This window comes from Cebidichthys violaceus, unplaced genomic scaffold (assembly GCF_023349555.1).
Source record: "Cebidichthys violaceus isolate CVI_PGR_0920_01 unplaced genomic scaffold, fCebVio1.0.p SCAF_7, whole genome shotgun sequence".
Classification (NCBI taxonomy): domain Eukaryota; kingdom Metazoa; phylum Chordata; class Actinopteri; order Perciformes; family Stichaeidae; genus Cebidichthys; species Cebidichthys violaceus.
This window is the reverse complement of record NW_027176927.1, coordinates 15,222,065-15,245,924: the sequence shown is the minus strand read 5'-3', so window position 1 is coordinate 15,245,924 and position 23,860 is coordinate 15,222,065. Positions and strand designations below refer to the sequence as shown.

Below are 23,860 nucleotides of genomic sequence, written 5' to 3'. Positions count from 1 at the left end.
GACAAACTTTAAACGCTCGAGCACATCTACTGATTTGCAATCTTTAATTATGATAATATTGTGTTTGCACTATAATTTAACAAAAAAACAAAAACATGCACTATAAAAGACTACAAATCAATGGCCATACTCCAGTCATTTTTAATTTTAAGACTTAACTTTGGCTTATCTGTAAGATTTATTAGGTAGGCTACTTTACCTTTAAAGAATCAATTGTTAAAAAATGATGGTCCCAGATTAATCACCACAGAATTATTGTTGCAACCCTAATGAAATAAAGAAATAAAGGTACACATCGTTAACTATGGTTAAGTATGCTAGATCAAGCTATCAAGCTTTTTGTTTATTTTTGTTTTTTATTCCATAAATACATTTCTCTCCACATTTTCTTGATGTTTTATTACTTCAGTGGTTGAAACATTTTCGTCAAACATAATATTTTATTTTGTAAAAGCACTAACCGGAATCACTGTACCTGCTCTATCTGTCTTGACACTGGCTCCAGGATCTCTGCTGTGTTCAACGCGTTTCCACATTCAGTTGGACTGAAGGGAGGTCCGTGGACAGACAGCGAGTGTTGCCCCGTCTCCTCCACACATCACTTTCACAGATTTATCTCGTTTCTGCACACATACAGCTGATGCTTCAATGAACATGCGACTTAATTACCTGCCTTTGGATGAAGTTGGAGTTTTCTTCTTGCAGAACAAACACAATGTGACCATGTTGAAGCAGTGACTGTGTTGTCCTTGTTCCGATATCGGAGTACCTTTATTGATCCAGGGGAAGAGGGACTTAAGAATGGGGAAACATCAGTCTAAACATGGTAAGAAATGTTGACGTTTTTCACCGCTGAACAACAAAAATGTTAAAATTAAAGTCTCACACAAATTAACGATTGTCTGTTTTTGCATTCCTGTTTCTGTTGATCTGAAGCGTGCAAGCGCAGAGAAAATCCCGAAGGTGAGGATAAAGCGATTGTTTTGTATAATGAAGGTTGATAAACTATGGTAATCTAATAAAGTAAGTTGAGCTTGAGATGTATTCCTGCTGATCGGTGTACTTTCTCCACGTTACAGGAGACAGTTTTGTTGTGAACGCCTTCCTCCGGAGAGGGATGGAGGAATGTGAGAGGTACAGCGCGGCGGATCACAAGCTGAAGACCATACAGGTATGAGGCACCTTTTCCTCGTTTTTCTTACTAGACCTAATTGAAATGAAATGAAACGTCTGTTTAAGTCCACTTTAATGACTAAGACGGTGTGGAAATAAGTTTGAATACTGACTGAGCATTTCCAAGAGTAAAACTAAAAGTTAGCATCCAATTAAAATGAAAAAAATTATAAATTGTAAATTGGTGATTGCTACTCTCAGAAAGAAATATGTTGTTATGCTGCATGGGCGACATTCATGTTGAGTTTGCCAGGTGTGTGTGTGTTTGTGTGTGTGTGTGTGTCTGTATGTGTGTTTTCCGATGGGATGGGCCTGTCAAGCACTTCAAAGTTGTCTGGTTGAAGCTGTTACATTCCCTCTTCTTGAAAGAAGAGCTGAGAACTTGAGGGGAAGGCAAATTGTATTCATAAGCATGTGTGAGGACACGCTGAAGTTGTAGGTTGTATGGTTGTCATGTCTGGCTCCGGCACAACACCATACAGCGTTCATTCCCCTGCCAGCATCACTGGACGGGTTATGACAGCCATGAGCCATGTGTGTTAAGCGGCTTGGCAAAGCCACACACACACACACACACACACACACACACACACACACACACACACACACACACAGACTGGATGGATGGAAAGGTAGTCGTTTCTCAGACTGAGGGATATATAACGTTTGCTCTTGTGGCTGCTGGCATCATGACTCAGGGCCGTGTCTTTTTCCTCAATGCCTCCCTTTCTAGTGCGGCTCCCAGTGGGCAGCACTCTGTGGCATAACATTACATCACTTCAATTGGTGAGGGGCACAAGAGTCTCAAGCTCTCAGACATAAACTGCAAGAAGTTCACACAGAGGTACTGACAGTCTGTGAGGTGGGTGGTTGTAATAGTGTAAGAGTTATGGATTATATCAGGCTATAAACCGCCCACTTATGGCAAATTAAAAGAGAACTTACTCTGCTTCAGACAAGTCTTGAGTTCACACTCCCCTCAAGGAAAACCACTAAAGGCATAAGCTTGGCACTTATTAGTAGGTTGATCCCACCCTCACTTCTTTCAAAGTCAGGCCTCTGATTTATTTTGTGTCATTAGTTGGTTATATTAGAGGCTCGTTCACAGACCAGAACTGGATAACCAGCCTATTACTTTTCCTGCTTTCTTTGAGACTAATTTAGGAAATGGTTGAGATGAGACAAACCACAATGCAGTCACGTCTGTTATGGCATATGGTCCGGATATGTATTCATGGCAAAATATTGCTAAGTAAATAGCAAGTAATGCTTTTTTTGAGGCAGAAAAAAACATGATAATTATATTTTACTTGCATTTCCATTTACTCATGTAACTCACTGTTTGTTATATCATTCGGGCAATCTATTCTAGGCCTACTACAGACATTTTTTCTATTTCTTTATAATTGTGAGACATCACAAGTAAAAAAGGAAAATAAGAAAAGTATTATATTGCATTGTTTTTTTAATTGGAGAAAAAAATGTAGGTGTAAAATGTTATTTTTAAGCCAAGTAACATTTCTACATCACTTTTTATCAATGTTTTAAGCTGTGATAATGTGCTGGGTGTAACGAAACCCAAAGCATAATGCAAAGTAGAGCTGAAACAATTAGATAATATAGGATAATCCATTATTAGTTCCACAGCGGGGAAATTTGCAATTAGTCAATTAATTGAATAGTGTATTGACAGAAAACTCCCTCTAATGACAAATACATTGTTAAGTGATTTCATGCAGTAGTTCATGTAGTTCCAGCTTCTCAATTGTGATGATTTAATGCTTTGCTTTGCCTAATGTGACATTTTTTCTGGTTTTGGACTGTTAGTTGAACAAAACAAGCAATTTGAAAACGTCACTTTAGGCTTTGGGAAATTATAACGACCATTTTTCACTATTTTCTGACATTTTATTGACCAACAATAATTGATTCAGTTTGCAGATTAACCAACAATGAAAATATTGGTCAATGCAGCCCTGATGCAAAGTATCAAATGCCTAATGATCCATTAGCATGAATGTACAATTGATACTTTGACAATGCATTGCATTTATGTTCACTATTGTATTGCAGAGCCAATATGGCTGCTCGTATGCAGTGACAGCTCTATTCATGGTGTTTGAATTGAGCCTGTGTCTATGTTAATGTAAAGATAGATGATGTCCTCAGGGATACCTCTTATACCGTATAGTTTCCTATCAAACACACTGACTTTCAACACATTTATCTCTGCTGTAGGACGATGCACCATTTCCTCTTTTGATCCCACATGCCTTTAATTAATTCTTCACCAGGATTGGATTACATTGTCACACATCCAGATGTAATTATTGGATTATGAGTTGTTAGATCTCTGCGGTTTAGACCATGATTAAACAAGTCCAAGTCAAATAAAAAATAGCAATTACCCTATACCATATATATATATATATATATATATATATATATATATATATATATATATATATATATGTATATATATATATATATATATATATATATATGTATGTATATATATATATATATATATATATATATGTATATATATATATATATATATATATGTATGTATATATATATATATATATATATATATATAAATATATATATATATATGTATGTATATATATATATATATATATATATATATATATATATATATATATATATATACATACATATATAAGAGGATAAGGGAATTTTACGTTTTTAGATGGATCTCAGCCACATTTTATCCCCCAGAGTATTTTGACATCTAGCTCATACCAGACAGTACTTCCATCACTTATTCCTGGTTGATGAGCAGCAGGGACAGTTTAAATTGCTTATGATTTTGTACAGGAGAAGATTGGCCGAACACACTGTTTAGCTCTGACCATCCCCCTCCTCATTGTCAAATGGGGGAGTAGGATTCCTGAGCTGTCTGGCTGCGACTTCAAAGCGCAGAGCTGGGAGTTATAAAAGGGCTCTGATATCAGTGGAGCCTCCGAACCCTCACCCCTCTATCCCCCTGCCCTGCCCTGGGGGATGGGCTGAAGGATGGAGTATAGCCAGGCGGGGGAAAAGCAAGCACTAAGATAGACAGTTCCCAACATCAGTTTGTGTAAACCTGTGAAACCTGTCATTTCTATTCAACAGATTGTGAATGCATTGTCGCACTTTAGCAAGACATTACAAAAGATCAAAGGATGCAAGGGCCTGTTTAAATATTGATATTGCCGCAAACCACGATTCAAGATTGCAGCTGGCGAGTTGCCCTCAGTCTGTAACCCTACAGTCTTCTTAAAGGATGGTATTAGTGGACAAAGAAAGCGTGATTCAGCAGGATGACTTGGCTCATCCAGGCTACAGTCATCAAGATTTTGACACCTCTTTGCAGGTGCTCAAGACAAATCGTACCTGTTCAAACACCTGGTGTAATGTAGAGATATTACAGGTGAGATCAGAAGAGGCTGTCTAACGTATAATCGCCCACCCCACCCTCAAAAAACGAGTCTAGTCTGTATGTTATTGAATATGTAATATGCAGAATACTCGTTACCCTGTACTTATCCAAACCTGCGTTTATTAGTGTAAGAGCTCTGTGAAGGTTCACTGTGTTTCACCTCTGGAAACATCAACACATCAACAGTCCAGACCCTCACATACACAACCACAGTGCTTCATTTTGGAGCTTCAAACAGATATGCTTGGATGCCCAAATAATGACAGGCTAATTCAGCCTTTCAGCACCATCTTTTGTCTCAGAACTCCCCACAGACTTGGCTCGTGAAGAGGGAGTGTGTCAACATTTTAAATTCCACAACAAAGACCTTTATTATTCCACTTTGAAAGGTTAATAATATCACACTTGAAGTTAAAAGGGCTTCAGTTGGATGTAATGATGTGCCAAAAGCTTCAAGACGCAAATTTATTTTGACTTGTGGAGAGTTACATAGCACCCACTCTTCAATAATACATTTTGTTTAAGAGCAGAGTTCCCAAGCAGCTCACTCAACTAATTATAAACTAGTGTTTTTTTAACATTCATTTTGAAATCTGTGAATAAGACTTTCCCCTTATATACAAATCCTCATTTGGTGATCCTCCTCAAAATGGATGTTATGTTTGGACAATTTTGCCGCTGAGCATTTGGGTATATCTTCTAGTCACCATGTTCATTTTGAGTTTGCAGTATTTGATTTGGATCTGAGGCTTGGATATCTGTGTAATCTTAAGGCTGTGGCCCTGAATGACATTTTTATGTTTAAAATTGAGGTCAGCTCTTTTTTGCTTTTGAGTTGTGTGCACTGGATACAATCCTGTACCTTCTGAAGTCTTTGAGTGCTTGAAAACTTCCCTTAAGAAATATTCTCGCCAGCAACATCTCGTGACTTTTCCCTTCCGCCTCTCTTATACAAACACAAACGATAAAAAAATGCCTGTCCCTGACGCGACACCACCAGGGAGCAATACATGGTGGAGAGGAGACAAAAAGGTGTGCACAAATATGTACTGCTTTTGAAGGGACTTGAAGGCATTTGGAGAGTTTGTTTTTTTCCAACCCTTCTTTTTTGGGGGGGAAATTGGCTTCACAAGAAGCGAGCTGTGAGCCTTCATCTCTGAATGAAAAGCATGTGGCTGGCATCCAGAACAGCGGGGTCTTTCAGCACGGCCCCAGCAGACATCTGTTCCTGGTTTGTACAGCAAAATCCTGGAGCAGGGAGAGGGGCTGTGGTGGGAAGGGGGGAGGGAGAGGGTGGTGGGGAAAGGAAAAGAGGAGGAGGAGGAGGAGGAGGAGGTTTTTTTTTTCTTGGGGGAGATATTTCAGGGGTTTTAAAGGTAGTGAGGTAAGGGGAGTAATGGAGAGTCTCATCCGCCTGGTCTACTGCATCGTATTGGGGGGCGGGAGCTGATCATTGACCTCACTTTACCAAATCACACCGCTCTCTTTGGCGTTTTTTTTTTTTTTTTTATGTTGATTGACATTTGTCCAGAACAAACATTCACCTCTCTGTCAGTGTAAACATCATCACCTGGTCGGCTCAGACACTCATCACAAGTGTGAGATGCTTGTTTTAGCCATTCTTTCGTGTTGGAGTGTTTAAGTGTGTTTCACCACATGGCTTCGCCTGTGAGTCAGAGGTCGAGTCCCTCTCTCCCTCTCTGTCTGTGTGTTTGTGAGTGAATGACTGAGTGAGAGGCAAAGAGTGGTTTGTGTGGTCTGTGCCTAATGGAGAAAGACATTAGAAACACTGCAGGAAGATTAAATGTTTATTTTTTTGAGGATATTTATATGGTCTGAAGTACTTTGAAGCAGTTTGCTCAATTCCTCTGTGACCTGAACTTGTGAAGGGAGCAGGCCTCTCTCTGGCCATCAGGAGGAATCAAAGAGCCATCACACATTGGTTCACAATCCTTTAGCACAAACCAGGGCAGCATTTATCAGTGTGTCAGGTAAAAAATTAGCTATTGACCCTCCCACCCCTTTGGTTTAAGTTGGTTTAAATATATGACGTTACAGTAAGCTGTTTAGCTTAGCATAAAGACAGGAAACAGGGGGAAACAGCTAGCCTGACTTTCCAAAGATAAGAAAATCTACAAATCTCCTACGAGCACCTTTAAAGGTGCTTTCAGACAGTGAGTGGCTGCCACTGTCTGAACGCACCTTAAGGCCGCAGACAGACTAAACCTGGCTCAACCACATACACACAAAATTACATTTGTGATGGATTACTTTGTAACGTGAACACTGTATTTCTACAGTTTACCTCTGGCAGAGTATTATAAATCGTGCAGTGTTTTGGTGTATGAAAAGCAGGTACTGGTTTCATATCTCACCAATACCTGAAACAACACGCCCCCACCAACGCATAAGGTCATTAATCAACACGTTATATCTCGTTTTGTTTAGGAAGACACTGTTTCCTGCCCACAAATAGTCCCAGATAAACCAGATATGACGTGTTAGTTATTGAGCTTTAGAAGTGCTGGTACACAGATTTTTGTTATTGTTGGACAGAGCCAGGCTAGCTGTTTCCCCCTGTTTGAAAGCTACAGCAAGCTAACCATTTCCTGGCTGTAGCGTCTGAATAGAAATGTCAGTGGCATCATTCAATGATACAAGCATGTAATGTCTTAATGCCTATGGTTATAACAAAATAGGTATAACACATCCACATTTCATCCACTTATTGATGGCATAAATAATTATTTAAATTTTTCTGACAGCTCAAAAGAGAATCGTATATATTTAGACAAGAGAGATGACAGTCGCTTCCTTCATCATTGGAGCTCTTATCTGCAGACATATGGAATGCAGCTCTGTAGCCTTTGGAGCTATCTCAGTCCCATCAGCGCCGCTTTTAAGTCACTTCTTGTCACTGCTTTTCATGATATTTATGAGATATCTGATTGAGTGCTTCAGAGAGAACAGTGTAGCTTTACAGGACCGGATTGCAGCAAGTCATCGAGCATGCAATTGTATGTGAATAGCTCAACTTCCTGAATGGAACCCATCCCAGGTTTTCAGTGACACTACATGACCTAGACATGCTTGTTCAGCGATGACAGCAGGGAGACCTCACTTCCCCTTCATGGTTAGTGCGCTGGTGGCTGTTTGGGGCAGCCCCGCCTAGGGTTAACACTGGTCTGTGTCTTTGCGCTTGATCGCTGCCTGCCAGGGGAAAGAAAATACCTGAAGCTGGAGCCCAGTGCTTAGCGCTGACATTTTTGGCAAAGGATGCTGGATCCAAGTCTGTGTTTGATCTTATGCTTCTCCCAGCCAAGTAAAACACCGGGAGACTCAAAGGTTATTACATTTTAGTGTGTAAGGTATGTTTCCACATAAACCCCTGTTCCCCCTTAGAAAGCTTTAGCTCTTTTCCAAGTGGACTTCATTTCGCAAGCCTCAGAGCAGCCAGGGGAATATCATATTTTTTCAGTTATGGTTGTTGATGGTGTTATTATATGCTGTCTTTATAGCCATTGTTAATTGATTATATTGTTGAAATGACATCTTCAGTGAGCGTAGTGCCTGTGTGGAGCTCAGGGAGGAGACAGAAAGCTTCAGACTATATCTTCAGAGGAGCCAAAGCAGATCTATGTTTGTTCAATATTTTCTTGCTTTAAATATTTGCAGATTGAAAAGGAGACGGAGGATTAGCTTGTTTGTTTAAAGAGGACAGGAGATTCCTCTTTTGGACACAAGCTTGTTATGCTATGAAATTCAGCAAATGGAAACTTGAGATTGCCTCCACAAAGGTCAGATGCTGACCTGACATATATTTCACAATGCAAGTACAGGGAAACTAAAAAGCATTGTGCAGCACAATACACTGATAGATATGAGTAACTTAGAAGATAAATCTTTGGCATTGTTCGCGCAATAAAAAATGTAATAGGTGATAAGGACAACACTGCCAGAAGAAATATAATTTCTAAAATGTGTGTAAAATTAATTTGAACCTTTAGGTTTTAAGCTACTCATTGACACTCCTCATATTGTGATGTCATATTCATCTCCTTTGGCCATTGATTACATTCGCTTTCTGTATTGTTAAAGTACAAAATGCTTTCAGAGTAGCCCTGAACGCTTCGAAACCCTATTCTTGCTCCACATTCCTGAACCCGACGCCCTGCTAGGTTTGAGACTGGAGAGTGAAACACCACAAATCCTGGCTTCCTCTATGCTTAAGTGGACACTCCTGGCACTGCTGGCATTGTTTCTCATTGTTGTGATGCGGCACTATTTAAAACTTTTGCTTTTCAAAGTATTTTTTACATGTAGATCAAGCATTCTGCAAGGTTGTCATGCTTATAGTATACACACCAGGTGTCTCTTGTGAGATATAGGAGTATTGCCATGATTTTGAGTGTTTATTCCATACAAGGAGTCGATACCTTCAGTTTATTTGATGTTCAAGAACCTTGAAAAAAAAAAAGTGGAATTTATAGCAGAACTGTGTTCATAGGTGAACAGACTTTACACAACATCCATCTTCCTGTCTTCCAGTTTCATATAGAGAATGCCATAGCACAAGATTTATCAACACACCCAAAACCCAGACCCCTGAGGAGTTAGGCATCTTTCTCTCTGCTCTGAGCTCAGCCTCCCCCTCTTTGGGACCCCAAGCTTGCACATGTGTAGGTATCGCTATTACTCAGCTCATAAAATGCCACAGTCCCATCTGAAAGTGGTTAGCTGTTGAAACACACTAGCAGCTTCAAAGCTTGGATCCAGGCTCTGCAGACAGCACAGGCCTGGCCTTCCTTCTGCACATCACATTCCTCTCCAGTGGGGAATGGCTGCAAACCTGTTCCCATCATCAAAACCCTCAATGGTTCTCCATTAAAAGGAAGTGGTTTATTTTGGTCATGGGTGGTAATTTTTCAGGGGAATTTAAATTGGGAAAGAATGACTGCGGAATGATTTTACTCACATTCTATGCTGGTGTATTTATGTACTGAAACACCTTTTGTGCTTTTCCTATATGTGACAAGAAGGGAGGGAGAGGATGAAACAGTGCTGAAAGAAGCCACTGTTCTCATTTCCTCTGAAGGCCGCTTTCTTTTCTTCCCCCACCCATTTCTTTCCTGAGCCCCGTCCACTTCAAAAGCTGACCTGGCCCTGTGTGTGCCGTGTAACTTGTTTACCTAAAGGCTCATTTCAAATAAACAGCAGTTCTCCTTGAGATGCCTGCCCCCCTCACTGAGAGCCTTTCAGAGACACCATCTGCTTGTAGGAGGTGCTTCACTGAGAAAACGCACTCTTCTAAACAGGATTTTTATTTCATGATATTTCTGCTGAGTGACTTTTGTGGCATGTGGCTTTACAAAAAAGCATACATTGGACCAAACGTGTTAAAAACTGTTAAAAAGTCAGAAAAAGTCACCTCTAGCTCATAGAATATCTGCTTTTAAAAGTTTGTGGTCCAAACAGTAACCGTTTTCTGGTTGTAGATTTGCCTATAAATGAATACAGGAAAGTTCTCAGATATAGCAGCTCTACAAGGTCTTTCCAAATATCCAGCACCTACTTCTTCATGTTGATAGGGGCTGACTGATCCTATCACTTAAAGAATGCCAGTGTATCAGAATATCTGAACTTTTACCCCCAGTGTCATGTGCTCAGCTCTATCCTGGCAGCATCTCATAGCTTTTAAGGTTTTATTGCACATCAGCACCTTCGGCTTGTTGAAGCATAGCTCGTCTTTCAAGAACTTTTATCAAACATTAAGTGTCACACTTAGTGCTTTCAAGTGGACTGCCTCCGGACGTGCTGTGTGACAGAGAACAAGACTCCATCAGACTTGTAGCTTTATACTGAGATAAGATAAGGATATACAAGCAGCTACGCTAAGCTAACTTGGCTCATGTTTAAGTGCTCTTTCATATTGCCTCACGGCCCTGGTTTCCAGTAATTATGGCTGTGAAAGCAACAGCTCTCTGTGCGCTTTGCTGAGCTGCCCTCTGCACCATAGCCTTTTGATCTCTGCTTGTGCCATGGATGAATTACGTTCCAGAATTTCACACTGGGGAACTGTGCTTCAGACACACACAGCTAGTCTGTCAGGTCACTAAAGTGCACACATGGCAGCTTCAGTCCAAAAGCAAGAAGCACAGATGTTACAGTCTAGCCGACTGTGCCCTCAAAATCTCCACTTGGCATATTTCTGTGATATGTCACAAATGAAAATTATAATTCCTGGTTTGCACCATGAGGCTTTAACATTCTTGTCTTGTAGCTACGTTTTCAAAAGTAATTCATCATATCCTCATATCCTTTTTACTTTTTCGACCAGTAATTTTCTTTGAGAATAATTCAACAGATATATGAATGAGCTTTGCATGATATTGGTCGATCAGTAATTGGCCCATGTGCTACTTTTTTTTTTTCATCTGTTCCTCCTCAGCTTTCAACTTTGTCCCCCTTTTTCATGGGAAGTTGCGTCTCATATGCCAAAGCATTACAGCCTGTGGCCCTTTGGCAATGGTCCATTTTACATGTCCAGGCTTCCTTCACATCATCTGAATATCGTGGAGTCTCCTCTGCTTCCTGTGCCCAGCAGGTGTGTATTTTTAGGACTCCTCAGGAAAACACTTGGTGTTAACCCAGGGATGACCCCCTGTCCAGTTCCTGGACTGTAAGGAACTTCACAGCTTGGAATTAAGACGAGGTCTTGCAGTGTCAAGGATTCTCATGGTCTTTGAAACTGGCAATCCCGACAGGCTGGAGGAGACAGTCAAAGAGAGTTACACAACAACAGAGGAAGACAGGAGATAAAAGAGGTGCAGTCACTTTAAATATGCAGGACATTTTTTTTTCTGTATGTCAGATTGAAGATATTTGGTGTAAAAAAAACCTGTGCAGCAGTCTGCAAAGCCAAGACAAAGCCAAGAGTCTTAAATATTTCATAGTAAGGAGGATCAGTACCAATTATGCAAACAAGCAGTGTCTCTTGAGACTTGAGGTTTGGCAAGTGTCATTGAGAATCGCAGATGAGTTATCATGGGCTCTGCTTGTGTGCTTGCCTGTCTACCTTGGTTATTTGTTGCATCCTACTGCACTGAACTCTGTATTTTGGCAGTCTGTGACCGGCAAGCCCAATTCTCCCTGAGGGCTGAATGCAATAATAGTTCAGCGCAACAGCCGCCCGTCTCTGTTTGCCCAGTATGCCTCACAGATGGATGTGTTGAGAGTTCATGCTACATTACCGGCTGATTGGTCACGGCTGCAAAAGCTCCTCTTATCGTGGTCAGTCATATGGATCTTTACTTCTCTGTGTAAGTTGCCAATAGGGAGCCGTAACTAGTGGACGGTAGAGCTGTGGTTTTGACCCTGAACCTGTTGTTATCCTGCTGGAAGACGTGTTCAGGAAACCAGCAGGCAGCTCATCCACCAGCCCACAAGCCCTCAACAACAGGAGTCCAGCAGGAGTGAGCAGAGAAGTCACTGTGGATTAGATTAACAGCATCATTCAAGTGTGTACTCCAATGGGTACATGGAAAGCTCAAAGAAACTCAACTCACTCAAATAAAAATTGAAATTGTAATTTCGATGAAGAAATATATCCACATGTTAAGGAGGGAAATAAACAGCCAACAAGGATTATAAATGATTGTGGCTCTGATCTTCAGTAATTTTAGTGTTTAAACTGCACATTAACCTGAGCCAGCTGTCACAAAGTGTTGCAGTTGAGAGTGAGTGAAAACTATGTATTAAGCAGAGAAATGGGTAGCTAACACGCAACATGTAATGGATAAAGGAAATAGTTAAAATAGATATATAGAAATATATTTTTTAAATTGTGGAGATTTTTATTTAAATGTATGGATAAACTAAAATAATTAGCTAAAACTCAATAGTTAAAAGTAAAAGATAAATGGTTGAGCCTCTTGCAACTAGCTACACACTGACAAAAAAATATTGTAACAATATCTATTGAACAACCAATTTATAATCCACCCATAAGAATATATTTGTAACATGACGGGTGGTGTTGACTGAGAGGTACTTGAGCTCATGTCGGGCCGTTGGGGTACATCAGACAAAAAACGGTTGGCGTGCAGCTGTCTGTCCCCAACAGGGTTTGTTTACATTTCTCAGTCACCCACAGGAGCACTGCAATGCCTGTAGTTTCACCAGCCTCCAACCACAGAGCCTCGCCCCTATGAACTGCCAGGCCTGGTTTTCAAAGCTGTGACTCAAATCCCTTGTAGCTTAACAAAAACGAGCAGTGAAAACAGTGTCGGTGGTTATCTCACAGGTGAGAGCAATTATAACTGACATCTCAATACTAGACTGACAGCTGGAAACCTGACACTAACTACACAAAAAGCGTCCTTTACAGGTGAGAGTGTTTGTGTTGAAATGGTTTTCACCCAGCAGAAGCAGACAGGTAACTGACAAACAACCAGTTTGAAGAGTTAATCTTTACTAAACCCCTGATTACATAAGGTCATTGCAGCTGATCAGTTTCAAACCCTGCTCAGCTGGAAACTTGTGGAGAGCACCTAACTGTGAGAAGTGGAGTTGCTTTGGACAGTAATGGGATTGGCGTTGCAGCCACTTCACCCACAACCTGGCATTCTTAGATCCACTGTGTTGTTTAAAGGGCCTGAGGAATGTGGAACAAATCCCCTCAGCTTTATCGGCCTGGGCGCGCTCCCCATTGGCCAGACTTAAGAGCCAGGGGCCTGCGCGGGAGCTTACAGAATTTCACATGGAGGCCAGAAACAGGAACATCCTGTTTGAGTCTAACCGCCTGTCTCACACTGGCTTTGATATGCCATCGCCTTGTGCACTCGCTTCTCTCTTGTTTGTCAGGGTGGGTGTACATGTTTGAAATCCTGACTGTTTATATCCGATCTAGTTTCTGTGTACTTTTTGAATGATGAATAACTTGATAAAGAATTTGGTTGGAATAATTTGGTTGAAATATTTAAAGACGTCACCTTGGGCACTGGTAAATTGTGATTTTTATTGATTTCCTGATTTTATAGATGTTTCTTTTATTGATTGACAATAATGTGAGTCAGTAGTTGCAGTTTATTTGCAATTATTTAACATAGTAAGTTAAGTTATAAATCTTAATACCTAACCAGTATGCATCATCACAAGACACATGGACTGATGAATTTTTAAAGATTTGAGTTGAAACTTTGAACAAAAACATTCAAGTCTTGAGTTTGTACCAAAAAATTCCAGAAGGAAATAAAAGAAAAAGACATGCAGCTTCAGTTCTGACTGCTAAAAGAACCCATTTCACTAAACTTTTGTTTGAGTAGATCGTTAAATGTGTGAGTGCATATAACACATGGCATTGGTCATATATAAGTCCACTCAGAGACTATTGCATTACACCACCAAGCCCTGTTACCTCTGAATTAAAGCAACATGCTCTCTGTGGTGCAGTCATTATATGTGTGGCACTGCATTTTAAACTTTACTTCAGTGTTTTGTGTTTCAAATAAAGTGAACCATGACAGCCACTTTGTGTTTTTCTCTTTCCAGTAACTGATCAAATAGTGTTATGATCTACTGCCTCTATATAATTTAATACATTTGCCTAACCCAGATTCATGAGTGTGATTCCAGTCACTGGTATGAAGCACATGGTTTCCAAGTCCTTACAGTAGCTGCTTGTGTGACAGCTGAGAGGAGGACACTCCATTACATCAGACTCCTATCAAAGCCCACTTTAATGAAGGCGAGCTGATTACAGCATCGTGACAGATGCAGGGTGGTCAGCCAGTGATGCTAATCTTTGTTTATGCCATTCAGCAGGTCACAATCAAAGTGAAAGAAAGATCAGTGAGAGGGTGAGGAGGAGACTGGAGGGGCGTGCAGAGTTTAGGAGATAGTCTCTCCTGATTGAATACGAGCGGGTGACTTTCAGTGGTTTACGTGCTGCTCTTACATAGACAGGCATGCTTGCTCATCGCTCCCCACAGCTGTTGTTATACTAGGAACGAAGAGGCTTCGCCCCCAGTGATTCATGTCCTGCCAAGGGAGAGGTTTTGCCTCCTGTTTGACCTCCGGGAGCGTCCCGCTACCCTGAAAGGGCCATATCTGGGCCATCTTGGCCACATGGGTCCAGTCCAGATGACAGGATGGCATTCTGCTCTGATCTCATTGCCATTCATAGAAAGACATGTCAGGGCACATACATACCCCAATTAGTGGACAAAGGCACATTTTAGCTGTCTTGTAATGGCTGAACTTGAAAATGCTCCAGACTCTTTTTTTAGGGTCTTTGACTCCGTCATCATAACGGTACACGGTTAGAAACTGAATCATAATAACATGCTTTTAGCTTGTGTTTATATTGTGATGGACATTATTAGGCAGACTAGCTCAAACCCAGCAGTATATGTAGTGCTGTTTGTTTTTATATTCCTGCACAGCATAGGCTGAGGCCAATCTGCTCTGTTGACTCTGAGCACCATAATTACCCTGCCTGGGACTGAAAGCTGACGCCTGATGAACCAGAGGGAGAGAGAGGTTTCTGTGCAGCCGTCATGAAACCAACATATTGTTTTTTTACTGTCTTGCAAGAGAAGAGACAGAATTTGTGCAATTGGCCTTCTCTCTTTAGCTGCCCGTATTTTCAGCCCCAGCCCCTTCCCCCCTCTCTCCACCCTCCTCTCCCTTTCTTCTACTTTGCCTTTCCTCAGTGTAACAGTTCACATCTGGTTTTGAGTCAAGGCCAGGTTGGTTTCTTCTGGAATGGAGAGCTTTTATTTCTCAATGGCCCCACTCCCTCTCCAGTTTCATTCTGCGGTGAAGAGTATGCAGTTTGTTTACAAAGTGGTGTTCCTTTCTTTATATTGATTCTACTCAATCCTCATTTCCATCATGGGGGAACCCCACATTCATCTCCTATTAATGGCCAGTGGGAGCGGGGATGTTGGCCGACTGGTGGTCGTCAAGGCTTTACTGTGGCGCCCTCCTTAGTGTCAGTTCCATGTGACTTTGTATTTCTAACAACTGTATACATCCTGGAGAACTCCCACTGTTACACTCTCTGGCCCAAATTAAGGAAATAACTGAGATTGTTGGTGTGGTTTGAACAAAGAACTGCACAGATACAAACACAGAATAATGTGCTGTTGTAGCACCTAATGTAAAAGTTGTTTTAAAACTAATAACACTTTATTTTAAAAAGTGAGCTACCTGAACTATTTAAGAATACCACATTGCCTTAAATTATATGAAGAAGCATCCAGACAGTATCCTGTGTTTGTATTTTTTGTGTTTTGATGTGATATTAAAAATCAGTTGTGCATCGCATGGTTTGAAGAATGGACTAAAAGAAGTGTGTATATACTTATATTTAGGGGGTGAGCTAGAAGAGGGGGATGTGAGAACAAAGATGTGCAGTGTTTTCCAGCAAGAGGATGGGTGGTTAACAGGCAGAGAGAGAGAGAGAGAGAGGGAGAGGGAGACTGCTGTGTGATGTCTGATGTCACCTGGTAGGGAGCTATGAAAGCTTCCCCTGGTTACCCTATCCCACATAAAAGTCTGGCAGTAGGCTGAGGCTTTAGGGAAGCTTGGCAGAACTGCTGCATTAAACAGGAACAAACATCACACACCTCGCTGTCTGTCTCTTATGTCCAGGCGTCTGGGAGACAGAACCTGTTTACATGGAAGAACTCTGTCAGTGCATATTTTCAATGCACTTTTTTTCTCTTCAAGACAACAGATCTAACACCTTATCATCTTCTTGTCATTCTTGTCGAAGTGCCCGTCCCACACATGCAGTTTTCCACCTTTCTCCTCCATACCTAATATCACACACAGTGTGGATGTGTTTATCATGGGCTTCAGGTGTACGCCACTGGTGAAATACAAGGAACACTTTGCACCAAAATGCTAACACATTTGCGTAGCCTACAGAGCAGTTTGTGATCTGATAGTGAAAGAATGAGCGCAGCCAGATGCCAGAAAGCAGTTAATTACACATGTGGTGGGCAGATTTGAGCCCAACACCGTGGGCGATGTGGAAGGAGATGCCATGTGTTTAGACGTTAAACTGCAGACTGTGGTCGGACTCAGCCTGCTCTCTCATTAGCTCCCCCGATGGATGTAATGAGCATGGAGGTGGTGGTGGTGAGGGGGAGCCATGTGTTCAACACGAGCCCTGCTGGTCCCCGCCTTTTGCACGCAGCAAGACGTCTCCTGATATCAGAATTTTAATTAGAGACAAGATTCACTTTTGGCAGCTGGTTGATTGATTTGTTTCATTATATTTAACGCTGAATCCTGTCTTTCATTTAGAGGTGCTCATACCTTGCTCTGCATCCTCATGGGAACGAGGATAAGGAGAATCAATGGTTGTCTTTGATGTTCCTCTGAGCTGCAGAACAGTGTGTCTGTGTGAACTGCCTCTTCCTTACATACTGCCCTTCATTAAGGGACTGCCCTACAAAGAGGGGAGATAAAAGCATCCAGTGTAGAAAGGAAACAACAACTTGGCTGCAGAAACCACAGAGACGGAAACTGTGTGTGATTTTGTGTTGGGATGCACATATGCTCGTCTGGTAACTATGTGTATATTTGGTGATCAAAGACTGCAGCTTGTACCAGTTGTCTCCACCTTTCCCAGAAGCCTGTTGAAAACCCACCTCCACCTTTCCCACTGAGCTCACTGGGTCTGGAGTAAGCAATATATAGGCCTTATCTCCCCCTTAACAAACCACATACTCCTCTGCTTTACTCTTATCTGCTTCTCCACTCTCTCATTTGTGTTCCTCTTATCTTTCCTTCCCTCTTTCCCCCCCTTTGTGCCCTCTTTCCTCTGCTCCTTTCTTTCCTCTTTATTCCTCCTGCCTATTTCCTGCACCTCTCCTGTTTCCCCTCTCCTCTTCTCCCCAAGGCTCAACTCCCATAGTTTTTTGCTGTTTTCTCTCAATTTCTCCGGTGGCCAATTTGCAGGGGGTGTCCGGGCCTTGACCCTGAGACTCAACCGGCTCCCCCCTTTCAGCGGTGAAGGTCAGGGCCAGATTACAGGCTGGAGGTATCATCCTCTGAAGTGAGGAATAATCACGGGCTCTGAGATTGTTAAATACAACCACAGGCCCTGGCGCTGTCATTACTCTGAGAAAGAGGGGAAGGGGAAGGGAAAAGGGGGGGGCTCGTTCACCTAAACGCATGCAGATGTTCAGACTCTCGCTTGAGCCTTCGTTCTGTTGAAGGTACATGGAGTTCTTTTGTTTTCTAGCATCTATCTGTTTTTTATTTGTCTCGTTTCACTGGGCCTCCTTGAATCAATCTGGTGGGGTTTTATTTCAAAGTGTGCGTGGAGCAGCTTAGAGGACTGAGATGACGTAAATAAGATGAATCATTTGTTGTTTAAATACTTGTGGTTTCGGGGCTGTGCTGCACTTAATTTTCATTGTTTCCACAATCCAGTCGTAATTAAAGAATGGCTCTGTGTGCATTGAGACCCTTTTGCCTTTGCCTCAGTGCGCCTTTGCATTAGCACATGTGTGGGATGGTTATGAATACATTGTGGTTCTGTTTTATGCAGGATATAGATTATTCACATATGACAGCAGCGTTTTTCCCCTTACACCCCTTTGTCATGCTTTTGTTTTATGGCTATGGAATTGTGTATTTAATCAGTCCCATCCTATCTGCATGGAAATTTCCATCTGGCAATTATTCTCCATTCAAAATAAATACACGTTACTGTGAGTTTATTGGGAGGTTTGTCAAACATAAACCAAACTTCTCAGAATCAAGTTTTGCAATGAGAAATACAACAAAACTTTTCCGTAAACTTCTTCCATCAAACTCTCCATGCTGGGTTTCATGTCAAGCAGGATGATAATAAACAGATTGGCTAAGAGAGAGAGCTCAGGCGATGAAGTGCTTTATGGGTTTTTTGATGGACGAGAGGGGTCCATCTGAAGGGCTTGGAGGAATCTTGAAAGCTTGGCTTTGGCCGTGCTCGTCGTGTCCCAGAGAGTGAAACACAATAAGCGTGCAGATGTTCAAAGGGTTTGGCTGCGCTGGAGCCTCCAGCCCTCTCCTCTCATCTGAGTAGGAAATGCTTCAGCTGGAACTGTTTGTTTTCTCTGTGTCTGTGGTCTGAACTGTAGATTCACTTACATCTCTCTTCCCCCCCCCCCCCCCTCTCTCCTCATTTCTTTCCTTGTCCCAGGGGTTTCCGAACCGTGAGCTGAAGGAAAGACAATTCACAGATCAACACTGTCCCCTAGAGGGTAGGTTGAGAAGGATGTCTACTGACTCATTGATAAGCTTTATGCTGAAACCATGCTTTATGATGCAGAAAACAGATCTAACGTCGTATGATTGTATGTATCCGTAATTAGTATGTATGATTCCTTAAATAAAACATAGCTCTGTAAGATGTAATTACATGCATTTATTATTTCAAGATACTTTCATGTAGAATTTGCAAAAGCAGCTAAGTACAATATTAAGATATTTCGGTTTCATTTTTGTGGAGTCAGAGAACACAAATGAATGTGTTATTGACATAAAAGCATAAAAAGGGATGTATGTGTTTGGTGAGCAGTTTTCATTGCAATGAATAGGCTGTAATTCTAAACACATTCAACATATAAAGTAAAGTGTATGATCTTGTGAGGGTTTGAGATTTTCTTTGAAAGTGTAGCTACCAAACCACACAAAATGTTGCCCAATGTTTGTATGTGTCTAAACTTGAATGTGTCCTTCTGTGTTGACAGTGGTTCTTCCTCCAGAGAAAGCTGAGGGCTGTGAAAGCTACCTGCAGTACCTGCACTCTGAGGATGGAGTGCGGGAGATACTTCGAGATTCGACCAAAGCTCCTGGGAAAAAACGCATCAGTCTGGATGTAAGCAGTTATGTGAAATGCTGTAATGTGTTAAAGTCACACGTTTAACATGAATATGCAACAAAGTGGTAGCACGGGGTTCTGAACCAGGCCTGTTCTGCATGCTGGAAGGTGCATGTCCAGCCAATGTTGTCAAAGTTATTCCAAAAATATACAGCTCAGGTAGATAGGGACTCTAAATTGCTTATAATTATTAAAGGGAGTTCTATCTGTGTTAGGCCTTTGGTGGTCTGAGGATTTGTGTCAGAAAAAGTCAAGAGACCAGAGTGTTGCAATAGTTTTGTGTTCCAGTGAGCGAGAAATGATTTAAGCTTAGGTTAGAAAATAAATGCATGGTGGGTAACCTCTATCCTACCCGCAGCTGTATGCCTTCACCCTGTGCACAGAACATCTGTCTGTATGTTGACACTGCTCCAGACCATATCCTGATTGAATTTAGGGACCAATAAATAGAATAAATAGATTGCAGTGTTTATACTTATATGTTTTAAAAAACTGCTTGGATCTGCTCTTTGGTGATCACTCCTAGTTATGTGAGCTGAGGAGATATTATAGAACCATAAAGGGCTGCTTCTCTCCCAGGGGACTCCTCCCCTGTAAGTGCACACCGCCTTTCACACAGTGTCAGCTCTCCAACATGCCTGCAGCAAGGCCTATACTCCAGATGTTTATTTTTCCAATTATGGCCATGTTACTAGATACATCTGAATCAAAGTTATTGCCAAAAAGTTGTAACTGAGAATTGAGGTTGTGCTCATTTTTCCTGGAAGAAAGTAGAAAGAAAAGGTCAAAGTGGTAGGGCCCACCATGCTGACTTATTTCCCCACACAAGGTAAAGGCAGCAGAGAAGTGATCTGTTTACATGTTGAAAACCAGACATTCAGTTGGCCTCTGTTCTATTGCTTTAAAGATGTATTAATTGTTTTATGCACAGGAAGGCAGTCTTTGAATGTACCCTCTTTTGTTAACAGTTTATTCTTGTGCAGAAAGAATGAAAACAACACAAATTTCCTTTTGAAAAATGTTCATGAATCCCACTGAAGACGGCGCCTGTGACGATTAAATTGGACGTACTTTGCTGCCCCCAGCTGTCATAAACGCCGTCTTTGACACACTGTAGAACTACTATTGCTTTGCTCATTATCTAAATAAATATGTAGTATCAAGTATGATAATGTTTGTCTCCACAGGACTTGGAGTGTGACGTTTCTGTGGAGGATGACAACCGTCAGGAGTGGATCTTCACGCTTTATGACTTTGACAACAGTGGGAAAGTTACAAAAGATGTGCGTGTTTGTTACCTTTCAGCTGTTTTTTAGTCAAAGGTAAGACTACAAACTGTGCTAACTGTGTTTTATCTCTAACTATAGGACATGTCTAGTCTGATGCACACCATCTACGATGTGGTGGATGCCTCTGTGAATCACTCCTGCCATAATAAGAGCAAGACTCTACGTGTCAAACTGACTGTCACTCCAGAGCCCAGGTGCAACAGAAAAGAAACAGGAGCAGGTACATGACAACAAAAACAGCATCATACCTTACATTATTTACTATCCCAGTATGTTGTGAGCCAACTCAGCATTGCCTGTATATTTGTAGAGTTTAGATGCTGTGAACCACTTGTAGAACCACTGTAGCCATTACTGCAATGTCTGAAATGTCTGTTCAGATTGTTCCTCTGTTCACATTACCTGGTTATTCTATAAAATAGAAATTGTTAATATCATAACTTGATAACTTGACATTTTCTCTGAAGGCATGGATTGAATGGGGAAAAAAAACCCTGCCTAGTGTTTATGTCTGTAAGCATGAATGTCTCTGAACACTTTTCCTGGTCTGAGTTTTTGTATTTGACCTCATCAGATCGCTGTCACCAAGAAGAGGGACGTTCAGCTGACAAGCGACTGTCCTCCTACGTCAGGTCAGTACTCTGCTTGAAGGCTGGTCTGTGTGTGTTTTCATATTTCTTGTAGTGTATTTGTGTAAATAATTGACAGTTACTCATTTTACAAATTTTTTGCAGCAAAGGGCAGAGCAATGAGGCGCCACCCACAGACGGTCAGCATTACTGTGTGGACGAGAACACAGAGAGGAGGAATCACTACCTGGACCTGGCTGGTATTGAGAACTACACCTCCAGATTTGAAGGTAACAGCCTGCTCATGGTTGTAGGCTCAAATTTGTATTATTCTATTACAATGAGAGGTTGAACGTTAACTATGAGGAAGCTGAGGGGTAACAGCAGTTCAAAGTACAGTGTTATACATCATATTTGTATTAACCACTGACCCTGTGCCTGTCCTTTAGGAACCACCCCTGCCTTCCCTCCACAGGAAGCTCAAGTTTCAAGCTCCCAGAGCCAGAGTCGCTCACGCTCCCAAGAACCAGAAGCCCAAGTTGTTCACCAGCGTCGCTCACAGGTCATCAGCGATAGCTACAACCCTACTGAGTCTCGAAGCAAGGGCACACAGTTCGTCAAATCTCCCAAAGGAACCTACAAGGGAGGCGCAGGGAATAACGGGGGCAGCGGAGGCGGCAAATCCACTAAATGTCACGGCCACCACCCGCCTCTGCAAAGCATGCTGCACAGTGGCAGCGCAGCAGGACACGGGGGTCAGGATGTGTACCACTTGCCACACCAAGCCCAATCTTCCGGCCACCACCAGCACCCTTTGCAATACAGCCACAGCAAACGCCTTAGGGCAAAAGCCAGAGAGGCCATGTCTCCATCCAAAACCCCGCTGTCCCCTCAGTCCCACCCCCAGCAACAGCCCCCTGTGCCCTCTGTACTGCCAAGCCTGGAGAGAGAGCAGGCGTCTGGCCCACCTGGGAGCCCAGGGTTTGTGGTTCCTGTGGTCCAGCGTCACGAGCACCACCACCACCATGAACACCACCACCACCACCACTACCACCATTACCATCAGACATGACCACCTTCAGTGTGCAGTGACTGAAACTGTACAGGACCAACCACAACCAACCACACCAGTCTAAAGGACTTAACGTCATCCCGCAGGAGTGTATCACGCTCTGTCCAGGATCTTTTTACTCTTTTCTTACAAGCTATACAGATATATCATGAGATTAGATGTACTGGGGAATCGTGTACTGCGATGGCTGATGATATTGGACCAGAAGGATGCTTTTTCTGAGGTTATCATGCAATAACAGAAGATGTGCGGCACAGTTTTTGAAGTTTTTGTAGATGTTCTGCTGGGACTGCTGTGATCGTTACCCATGTTCAGTAAAGGTACAGATTCCAGAAAGGAACAGATCAGAGGACTTTTGATGTGACATCCTTTACCTCCTGATGCTTTGGGTTGAAGTCCCTTGAAGCTATATGTCAGAGTAGCTGTGTTGTTCTGTGTGAGACCTTTCCAAAACATGGATCTCAGGTGTAAAGGTGCTGCTGCTCTCAAGCTTTTCACACAGGCTTTTTCCTCCGGAAGGCCAGTTGTGGACTGAGGGGTTTCCTGTTTGGGGGGGGGGGGGGGGGGGGGGGGGGGGAATTATGAAATCACCACTGCCAGTTTTAATGCAAAAATATCTTGCTATATGTATAAAAAATCTATATATGTAAACACATTTTACTGTATAATTATTATACCGTATATGCATATTTCATCATGGATATAATTATGCATATATGTATTTTGTCTTTTATATATTTTAATAAACGTTATATAGTTCATTTAAATTATTGCAGCAACAGTTTGTTTATTTCTGCTCATACACCCTTGATTATGTTGTCTGCTGCCCACCACTGTGTGGATAGAAATAGCACAAAATCAATCAGTATATGTTATTTATTAAGATTTACCATTACATGATAATATTATAATTAAAACACAATTATGGCTTGAGAGTAGATTTAAAAAACAAGTAATTTCTGGTATTTTATAATTAATGGGAACAATTTGGAATCAATTATGTTTTTCAGATAATTAATTAAATTAGAACAATGTCCTGTCAGTGATTTGTGGTTTAAAGTTATTTGATCAGGTTGATTAACCTAAAATCATGTGATGGTTATTATCACAAGGAGATGAAGAACCGGCTTTCAAGTTATTTAAACGTTAGAGACAGACAGCTGATCTTTGTCATCACCAGCAACTGAACATTTTTAAATTATTACCAGCTACATAAATATATGAGAACAGCAGTAACTGTCTACCTATAATACAAATGTAGTGCTATAACAGTTACCTAATGGTGTATGATTGACAGGGAAGTGCAAACAGAAAGGAGGCATGAGACACTTCTGCTTTGAGAAATAAGGCATTTTTGTTTTAGTCACCTTTGTTGCCAGACAATCATACACCATCCAATTATTGTAAAAGCACTAAATCTGCATTATA

At 41.6% G+C, this 23,860-nt stretch overlaps 1 protein-coding gene across 1 annotated transcript; it reads left to right on the top strand.

Moving 5' to 3' along the window:
- Positions 1-551: 551 nt before the first annotated feature.
- nkd2b (NKD inhibitor of WNT signaling pathway 2b) lies at positions 552-22,971 on the top strand. The gene is made up of 10 exons (XM_068735636.1): positions 552-826; positions 937-963; positions 1,080-1,171; positions 18,822-18,882; positions 19,372-19,499; positions 20,690-20,785; positions 20,870-21,011; positions 21,366-21,423; positions 21,526-21,650; positions 21,810-22,971. Exons 1-10 carry the CDS (start codon positions 802-804, stop codon positions 22,430-22,432), a joined length of 1,377 nt encoding a protein of 458 aa, XP_068591737.1. The 5' UTR covers positions 552-801; the 3' UTR covers positions 22,433-22,971.
- Positions 22,972-23,860: the final 889 nt, after the last annotated feature.